Source organism: Lepisosteus platostomus, chromosome 19 (genome assembly GCF_059453375.1).
Source record: "Lepisosteus platostomus isolate fLepPlt1 chromosome 19, fLepPlt1.hap1, whole genome shotgun sequence".
Taxonomy (NCBI): Eukaryota; Metazoa; Chordata; class Actinopteri; order Semionotiformes; family Lepisosteidae; genus Lepisosteus; species Lepisosteus platostomus.
The window spans coordinates 13,005,394-13,015,065 of NC_142629.1; the positions used below are offsets into that span (position 1 = coordinate 13,005,394).

Below are 9,672 nucleotides of genomic sequence, written 5' to 3' on the forward strand. Positions count from 1 at the left end.
GAGTTTCAGCTCGTCCACCTGCGGGGTACTCTGTCGACGATCGCTTTATATAGTGGGGTGCCCCTCTGCTATCTCACTTCACTTTTTCCCCCCCCAAACGATATCAGTGAAGCGGCCTCACACAAGAGCTTTTCACAAGCAGCAATTTGACAAAGTTACGTTGTTTTCTTTCTTTCTAGAAACCAGTGAAACTCACACGGTTTTTAAAATGTATTCCAAACTTTTGTTTATAGTTCCCCTCCCCGGGTGTTTTTTGCAGTAAAACCTTCCAAATCACAAAAGGGGCATCGAGGGTGTGATATATCCTGAGATATCCTGCAGCTTCAGGAGAGAACCACACAGGATGCTTTAAAAAGGCAACGCGTGTCCTGTCCTTCTGAGAACAGTGGTGCCACATGGCCATGCTTCTGGAAATAAAAGGCCCTGGGAAACAGCTGAAATCTATCAAGCCTAAGCTCACTGTTCTGGCAGGAGCCCAGAACCTCAGGAGTTTCTTCAAACAGGCCACTGTGACAGACAATATGAAAACAACATAAGCGGGATCCCCAGCTCGCCAAACCATTGCAAATAAAGTGCTAATTTAAGAAATAAAAGTCAACTTTATGTACATAATATGTTCTATATTTTGATTTCTATCCTGTAGCAAAATTCAGTTAAAAAAATCATGCATGTACAACTTGGCACACAACACATCTCTATAACAAGAGTTTAGCACCGACGAAACAACTGAAAATGTCAGAACGCAGGAACTCGTTAAATACATCATCCTTAAAGGCCCATTGGAACGGACAACTTCTGTGGATGTGCATGATAAAGAGAATTCGTTCAGAAAATGCTGAATAACTTCCTATACATTTATCGCAGAATATCTGCCTTTTTGAGTATTTCCTGGTATATTTGATGCACTTGTAAATTTCTGCCTAAATCTTAACAGCTCAGAGTCTTTTATCTTTTTGGCTTTCAGATGTTTTACAGCTCTGTAAGGAGCTTCAGTTTACAGTCTACCGGGACTTTAGGAATTTGCGTTTTTGCATTGGTGTTATTGCTCAAGTACGGATTTTCACAGTTTTCTCCATCTGGATACTAGTTCCTCGGCCTGGTTTCATCCTGTAATTTCAGGTGTATAATGGACCTTGCAGTCCTGTCCTCCTGCCCCTTACCCAAGCTGAGCGAACCGCAGTACTAAGCCAGAGAGCGATACAGAAACATCTTGGGGGCAATCTGCTGCATTTGAACTGAACTGAACAGTTTAGTCCTTACTTTCCAACTGCACGGCTTGGTTTAGGGTAAAAAAAAAAAAGGCACATGCACCCGCACTTTAAACACCAGCTTGAACGCTTGCCGAATGCTAATGAGCACTCTTAACCTGCCCCTTCTCCCGCCCCAATTAGACTTCGTCCCTAAGATGAACAACAGCAGGATCCTCACGTCTACCCCACGGACCCACCTCTGCAGAGTAGCACAAATCTGCAGCGCTGACTCTTGATAGGCACGGTGGCAATGAACTGTAATCCTAATGAAAACGTCAATTCAACGGGAACCCCGGCCCGCATCTGAATGCTTTTGCAATCGGAAACTTAAATTGAGTCCAAGATGTACTGAAAATAGCCTCGACATTACTCTACAATGTCTCGGACGGGATCGTAATGCTCATCTGTACGTCTGCGGTTTCTGGGATAAAACCCAGTACTAACTTGCCCCCAGATCCAGACCCGTCCTTCACAGAGCGAGGGTTAGCATAGGAAAGGGCCAAATGCCAGCAGTCAATACCATGTTCATGCATCCAACCATTTTCTAAACGCATGATCCAATACATGGTCACGAGGATGTCAGAGTCTATCCCAACACCCAGTAGGTGCAAGGAAGGGTACACACTGGACAGCCATTCACAGGGCACACAATGTCCCCAGACGTCCATGAACCTGCCAGTATGTCTTTGGATTAGGGAATGAAATCGGAGCACTCAGAGGAAACCCTTGTGAACATGGGGAGAACATACAAACTCCACACAGACAGCACCCCAGGTCCGGAATCGAACCCAGGGCCCCGGTTCTGCGAGGCAGCAATGCCAACCACTGCATCACCCTGCCACGCTGCCACTTTCTCGTGCGGGTATAAAAGATCTGGACGTAATTAAGCAGTCATCTTGTAAGAAATATGGGTGCATGAGGAACCCATATTTTGTAGCCAGCAGGCATATCACCCTGCAACTCACAACTTTCAGCCCCACTGAAGCTCAGCAGGTGTGAGCCCGGCCAGTACCTGGATGGGAGACCTCCTGGGAAAAACTAAGGTTGCTGCTGGAAGAGGTGTTAGTGGGGCCAGCAGGGGGTGCTCACCCTGTGGCTCATGTGGGTCCTAATACCCCAGTATAGTGACGGGGACACTATACTGTAAAAAGGTACCATCCTTCAGAAGAGACATAAAACCAAGGTCCTGATTCTCTGTGGTCATTAAAAATCCCAGGGCGTTTCTCAAAAAAAAGTAGGGGTGTAACCCCGATGTCCTGGCCAAATTTCCCATTAGTCTTTACCAATCATAGCCTCCTAATAATCCCCATCTATGAATTACCTTCATCAGTCTGTTCTCATCCCCACTGAGAGCTGATGTGTGGGGAGTGTACTGGCGCACTATGGCTGCTGTCACATCATCCAGGTGGGGCTGCACACTGGTGGTGGTGGAGGGGAGTCCCCATTACCTGTTCAGAGCTTTGAGTGGAGTGTCCAGAAAAGCGCTATATACAGTAAGTGCAATTATCATGAATGATTTCGGGCACTTCAAGAGCTGTCGGTATTGTCTAATGTGGCTACTCTTTCCTACAAAGACAGCCAACAATCTTCAGAAAATCCCAGTCCTGCAAAAGAAGCTGCTTCCTTTCACAAGGACAACCGAAACAGTACTTCTGCATGTGTCCTCAAGTTTATTATGCAAGTTACTCTTTCTTAACACACACTGATTAAAAACTGCTTGTCTATGCATTTACTGCTACTCTGTAAAAAGCAGCTCAATGTTTTCTTTCCCTATATTATGGTGAATTGATTTTTTTTAAATGTGATCACACATTGAGCACGCACTCAGAATTCCAATACATTCACTCTTATCTCCTTCTTCCTACTCCAAACGAGTAAATGCAGTGACACGCTGATACACCTCTTCTTGAACCTGTGCTGTGAGCTCTGTATGACAACAGAAACATCACAGCTGCCCTCTTTGAAAAGCACCAGCATCAGGACTGCCATCTTGATGCATTCGGGACCTGTCTGCAACCTGCTAGACTAAAATAAGAGAATACTGTCGCTCATATCTGTGTGCTCCACACCAGTGTAGGAACGAGCTGTCAGCCGATGTCGAAATTGTAGATTCTGCATATTCCTTGCAGAGATACTGGTAAAGACTGGTTGGGATGAAGGTTTCCTCTGAAAGAGCTCAACAGAGACAGAAAGGAAAAACTGGGCAATACCAAAACCCTGAAAGAAACAGCAGGCCTATCTCCTGCAAGTAGAAGCAGAAGACTTCTTTCACAGAAAGGATGACGATGGCTTCAACAGCATTTCTGCCTACCCCCCACAAAAATAATTTCTTTTCCCCAGTGTAGAAAGCTAGTTAATTAAGAGGAACACCAACAGTAAACTTGTAGCCAGGTCGGCACTGTGTAACTAACAATTAATCACATTCCAATTCCATTGTCTGACTCCACTCTTATTGAACACATTGACCAGAATGCAAACATTTAGCATGAGGAGTATTGAGACGTAAGCATGTGAATTTTTTCAAACCTTTGTGAGGGTCTCCCATATTTAATCATTCGTATTACTTAAGAAAAAAATATATTAAAAGCGATATCGTCGACATTTTGAATAGAAACAAACAGCATGACAATACTCCAACACAACTATTGGTAGAGGATACTTCACAATGCTCAAGTACAGGCACGTATGACTCGTAGCTATTTTTATTTTAATATTGTAAATTCATTTTATTTCTAAAAGGACGTCCGTAAAATCGGGTCTTTGCCCTGCCTGCAATGCCAAATTTCATAAAGAACAGGACGTGACCCTAAAAACAACACCACACTGCACCAGAATAATCATTCCTAAACACTGACTTCGACATGAAGCTCTATCAAAGGAAGCGAACCTCATCGTGTACATTTTTAAATCATATAACATTTCTGGGTGCTAGCTGACGTGTATTTCTGTGTTAGTGGCGAGCGCCTTCTTATCTAAAATAGACACTCTCTCTCTATATATATATTTATTACTTCAATTCTTCACCAAAACAACAAAAAGGTCGCCATTTATAAATACAGTGCTGGAATACAGGACGGGCTGTGCTTTGTGCCAGGTCGGGGCATCTGTCGTCGCAGTCCCCCTGTCGGCGGGCGGAGGTAGGGGTGTCTGTGCGGGTGCGGAGGGGGTGAGCGAGGTGCTGTTTTCAGCACCAAGCCAGAGCTGACTGTCCGCTCTCCGCAAGAGTGGACCGCCGTCTGTCGGATCGCGGGCACTGACGCTTTCCTCCTGTTAATGTACGTCTAAGCTTTTGAATTTAACATCTGAAACAGTAGAGGACAAAACCAGATTATTAAAAAAAAAAACCATGATGTTTCAAAAAGTTATTATTGTCTTAGCTAGGAGTCGTAAGTGGGGAAAAGTGTGTCAAAGCACGGCAACTAAACACTCACATCGAAACATTTCGGACAATATATTAAGAAATGTGAACTGTTATGCGTTTATCAGTTGATGCTAAATTCAACATTCGTTAAAAGGGTCATCTAGCGCTCATATACAAAATTATGTTGTTGTTGTTGTTATTATTATTATTATTATTATTATATATTGAATACTGTCGCTTTTGAAAACAAATTTTGAAACGTGTGGATTTTCCAGAACAAAATAAGACGATATGACTGTGCCATAAACCTGTATGCACGGCTACAGGAGGCGCAAAGTCAATGACGGTTTAAATACCTCATAAAGTTCCAACTCCGGTGATGCCAAAACAGCGCCAACACCCCACCCCTCCAAAGAAACGCGTATCAGTATGCATCAGATAAAAAGGACACGGGCAGAGGGGAAAGAAATTTGAAAATAAAGTGAAAAATCAATAATGATACTATCAGGATGAGGGGATCCAAGATGGCGTTTACTGAGAAAACTGTATCAGCTCTTTACATTTGAATTAAAAACAAACTTTGATGTTACACGCTGTTGCAAAAACTAAAATACGATTCGATCACGCTATCAGCTAACCTCGAAGACAAGGGGGGGAGGCTCAGGTGGACCGTGCAGCCTTGGAATTAAATTTACAGTCGCTCCTCTGTCCACAAGTTAGTGAACAAAAGAATGCAAGACCTGCTATCTTTCAGTAAGCGCTTGTTAAGTGACCTGTACACAAAAATAAAAACTGCAACGAACAACAAGTCCGTAAATCAAAGAGAGACAGGTTTTTAGGAGAATAACATTCAACCCTAAATGTGTTGAGTTAATCACAAAATCAGATTTTAAGAGCTGTTGGCAACTTTCCTAACAACGATGAAGCACAGACCGGTGCATAGCCGCTGCCTGTACAAATTACAAGTTTAGCCTTTAAGTAACTAGAACAGCACAGGCGACAAACTACTAAAACGGTCGAAGATGTACCGATATAACGTGTGTTTTCGTATCGACTTTTATTTCTTTGTGTTTTAATTTATAGCAGGTTTAACAATAAATAATCTCAACCACGTCACTCAAAGTCAATGGCGGGGCTGTGTTAGTTAGGAAACTATATCGGTGCATTAAAAACGATAACAACGTCTTTCCCCCGTTAACCCAGTTTTAATCAATAGAGCAATGATTCAATTTGCCAGTGCTTCGGGGTTTTGCGTGCTCGGTTCCGTCTTTTCGGGTCGAATTTGCAGGAATTCTGCAAAATAGTGCTCGGCGCGCCACGCTTCGAGATGGTTTTCAGGGAATAAAAGTTGATCCGTCGCGGACTTGTGCCTCGACCCCGGTATGGCCGTGAAGCCCAGGGTGTCCACTTTCGGGGTGGGCGGGCGTCCGGACCCCTGCGCGTCCGGACTTTGGAAAATTCCCAAGAGTTCGAGGGGAAAGAAACACAAACCGGAGTGTGAGAGTTTCACAGAGCCTGCTAGATCAGCTGCTGGCAGTTGGTGTTCTCAATCACGTCCGCTTGGAGGCTTGATAAAGTCACAGGAGCAGCTGGGAGAATGAGACACATCCGCACGCTATAGACTGGGAGACGCTTGGTGTCCCATTCCAGCCACTACTACAACAACTCCTCCTGAAACAGAAACCACCTGAATCGTCTTGCTACGCGAAATTAGTACAATTCGACGCGCCAAGGGGGGGGAGAAAAAGCGGCGGAACTTGCTCGGCCAGACGAGACGCACTGCTCCGCGCTCCGAAAAAAGGACACTTTCCCCATCTCATAAGAAAAAGAGGGGACAGTTCGTGACAAGTCCCGTTGTGGGGTGTTTTTTTTTTGTGTCAAACGCCTGGCCCAAACCGTCGCTCTTGGGAGTGGAGGAAGAAAAAAAAAACACCTCCCTTGAAGACTTTTTTTTTTTTGAGTCGTCTCTGGAGAGTGATCTGAAAGACTCCGGTCATGGCAGAGACCGCTGCAGCGGCGCCAGCGCAGAAGGCGAAGAAGGCGAAGGGGCCCAAGAAGGCGTCCACGCACCCCAAGTACTCGGACATGATCGAGGCGGCGGTCCACGCCGAGAAGAGCCGCGGCGGCGCTTCCAGGCAGTCCATCCAGAAGTACATCAAGAGCCACTACAAGGTCGGGGACAACGCGGACTCCCAGATCAAGCTGTCCCTCAAGAGACTGGTGGCCACCGGCGTCCTGAGACACACCAAGGGAGTCGGGGCGTCGGGCTCCTTCAAGCTGGCCAAGGCGGACGAGTCCAAGAAGGCGCCCAAGCCCGCCGAGAAGCCCAAGAAGAAGGCGACCAAGGCGGCCAAGCCCAAGAAGGTGGCCAAGCCCAAGAAAGTGACCAAGTCGCCGGTCAAGGCCAAGAAGCCCAAGGCGGTGGAGAAGAAAGCCAAGAAGGCGCCGGAAAAGAAGAAGCCGGCTCCCAAACCCAAGAAGCAGGAGAAGGCGAAGAAACCGAAAGTTTCCAAACCGGCCAAAGCCAGCAGACCCAAGAAAATGAAGACGGCGAAACCTAAGGCTAAGTCGGCCCCCAAGAAAGCTGCGAGGAAGAAGTAAAAAAAAAAAGACTCGCTAAACACAGCAGCTGCCTGTAAATAGACTCGATTTTTAACAAAATCTTTTTATATATAGTAAATATATCGTTTTCTGCGGACTTTATCCGACCCCTTTTCTAGAGTATTCTTCGTGTTGCGCTATAGAGACATTGATGGTGTTCGTGGCGTCCGGAGCGTTAACAGTGTTGCTGTGACTCCTCGCTTGATTGTGCTGTTCTTCACTGTTCCTTAAAGAAAGTACTTTTAACAGCTTGCTGGCGTCCTCTGTTGGCGACACGAATCTGGAGCTGCGATTAAGACTGGGGAGGGGTGTTTTATAGCTTTCCGTGCTGCAAGTTTTGTTTGGAAATGTCCTCATCTCGGATGAGAGCAGCGCTTCGCGTTGTTGAGCTGCGAGTCTGAACTTTTCGTTTTTTACAGTTCCGATCCCAAGTTACCGTTTACCTTTTAACTCCCATTTTGTAAAATACGCTCACAAAGCAGTTATTGTAAAAACAAAACGACTTTATATTGTAAGATGCCAATAAAAGGACTTTTCTGATATCAACACTGGCTTCTGAACGCTTTCTCTGCGGGAGGGAGGGGATGGTGGGACACGCTTTGGGGAGGTGTAACACTTCGGCGCCCCTGAACGTCTTCTCGCAAGGCCCTTGTGAATAACAGATCTGATTTACTGTCAAAGGCTCGGGGGATAGCGAGGGACCTGTCTAATTTGTATAATTGAATGGCTCGGGGAATTTGGGTTGAGTGCATAGAAAAGAAAACGGCTTCAGCTGTTGGGAGGGGAGCAGCACTTGGAGCTGAAGTCCTGAGCGCAGCTCCAGACGGACTGGACCAGCTGCGATGGCAGGTAATGTCCTGGAGAGGCGCCCCCTGTTGCCCATATGTGGGAGCGTCCTGAATTTCTGGGATTAAACCGTTGGGAATAGAAGTCGAAATTGATGTTTTTATTAAAAGATTGTTAGCTGCCTTTTCTACTTGGTCATTTTCTTTCTTTTTTTAAGCGCCAAAGCAAATGTTCAAATGCCCCTGAAACAACATTCATGCGTGTTGCGGAAGGTCTATAATGATGTGTCAAAACAAGACTACACAAAAGTAATGTATTTACGGGCTACATGCAAAAAAACGTTTAAATCATCGCAGCATTTGAGGGTTCTTGCAGCCAAGAAATATCAGCAGGTGGAAGGCGTTAATACGGCCGTAAAACGCAACAGTCTACATTTAGATCGCAATGTTAACGGCAAAAATCACTAACTGCGCATTTACAAAACTGACATTTAAAAGCACCACATTTCCCTTAACAGCTGTAATGTTTTTCAAGATTCCAATCGGAATTGGTTTTAAAACGGCATGGTGTTTCATAAACGTAGTCGCATCACTTCAGGTGCAGCGTGTCTTTAACGATGACTTGAAAAGCGGCTCGACAGTCTCGGACGGATCCAAGGGCTGGTACCGGCAAGCGGAGGCGCCCGCCATTCACACCCTGGACACGCCGCTGCCACGGCTGTGTGAGCGGACAGCGCTGGCAACGCCCACCCGCTCCGCCACATGGCGGAACTCGGCTCGGTGACAACTCCAGGGTCGGAGCAACACGACCCGCAGGGCTGCCTGCTGCTCTGTCCCCGGGCGACCAAATAAGGAACTCGAGTCCTTATCGGGCATCCGGAGTCCAGCCTACTCGCTGCTGAAAATAGCCTCGGGCGACGGCATGCATCATTGGTAATCTGGTGGGGGCTGGCTTTAGCATACCGTAGTTGTTGCTCCTGGTGACCACGGGCGGCGGAACCATTCAGGAAAAACGCATCAAATTAAGTTTCTTAGCCGCAGCTGAGTAGACGAGAACGCGTAAAAAGCAGTTCTTGCGAATTTTGCCACTGTACCAGTTTATAGTTTTTGTACTAATGTACCTAAACTGAAAAATAATTACTTGCAATCATAAGAGTCACTAGAGAGTAAGCTGCTATTTTTCCAATTGCAGTACTTCGATCTTTGAGAGCTATATTGATCCCGTAATGTTCAATTAAAGAATTAAGTAGCTGGTTGGAACAAAAGTCTGTACTGGAGTCGCCTGGAAGGGCTGCAGGTTGAGTAGCTCTGAAGTAAGGAGCAGAAGGCGACCGGAACTCAGCTCACCGGGTAGACGTGCAGGTCTGATCCGGGATTAGGAGGCTCCGGTCCTCACTGTACTGAAGCTGTCCGGCTCATCACATCACCGCCTGTCGCTCCCAGGACATCTACAGGCGGACAGAGAGACTGCAGGCGCCCAGGGCGGACGATAGGAGGCGCTTTCTTTTCGGAAACGTCCGAAACAAACTGCCCAAATAAGATGTTGCAGTTGAATCTCAAAGACCCACTAAAAATGTATCTGGGTGAGATTTTGGGGTCAGTTTGTTTGCTCGCAATTAGATGAGAACGATGGGTCAAACATACCCCCTCATTCCTACACTGCCTCTCTTGATTT

At 46.1% G+C, this 9,672-nt stretch overlaps 1 protein-coding gene across 1 annotated transcript; it reads left to right on the forward strand.

The window, feature by feature from the left end:
* The first annotated feature begins 6,190 nt into the window (after window positions 1-6,190).
* h1-0 (H1.0 linker histone) lies at window positions 6,191-7,758 on the forward strand. The gene has a single exon (XM_088612595.1). It carries the CDS (start codon window positions 6,607-6,609, stop codon window positions 7,210-7,212), a length of 606 nt encoding a protein of 201 aa, XP_088468721.1. The 5' UTR covers window positions 6,191-6,606; the 3' UTR covers window positions 7,213-7,758.
* The last annotated feature ends 1,914 nt before the right edge of the window (window positions 7,759-9,672 follow it).